Source organism: Eimeria tenella, genomic scaffold (genome assembly GCF_000499545.2).
Source record: "Eimeria tenella Houghton genomic scaffold, Eth_scaff2784, whole genome shotgun sequence".
Classification (NCBI taxonomy): domain Eukaryota; phylum Apicomplexa; class Conoidasida; order Eucoccidiorida; family Eimeriidae; genus Eimeria; species Eimeria tenella.
The window spans coordinates 649-879 of NW_013542659.1; the positions used below are offsets into that span (position 1 = coordinate 649).

The 231-nt window shown below is 54.1% G+C and overlaps 1 protein-coding gene across 1 annotated transcript in view; it reads left to right on the top strand.

Moving 5' to 3' along the window:
- The window catches only part of ETH_00039745 (uncharacterized protein), a gene marked incomplete at both ends in the record, with an annotated part of 685 nt that extends 622 nt beyond the window's left edge, over nt 1–63 (top strand). The window contains one exon of the mRNA XM_013375422.1: nt 1–63. Within this exon, the coding sequence (XP_013230876.1) occupies nt 1–63 (63 nt within the window).
- Between the last annotated feature and the right edge of the window lie 168 nt (nt 64–231).

Here is a 231-nt window from a genome sequence, read left to right on the forward strand (position 1 = left end):
TTTCCTGCATGCAGCCCCAAATTGCATTTCTTGTTTTTGTCTTTGTGGGGCCCTTCGCCTTGAGGCCGCAGACAGCAGCAAATGGGAATTATCCAGCTAGCCACAGCTAGCCACAGCTAGCCACAGCTAGCTAGCTAGCCACATCCAGCCACAGCTAGCCAGCTAGCCGTAGTCAGCTACGGCTAGCTACAGCTAGCCACAGCTAGCCATAACTAGCCAGCCAAACACAGC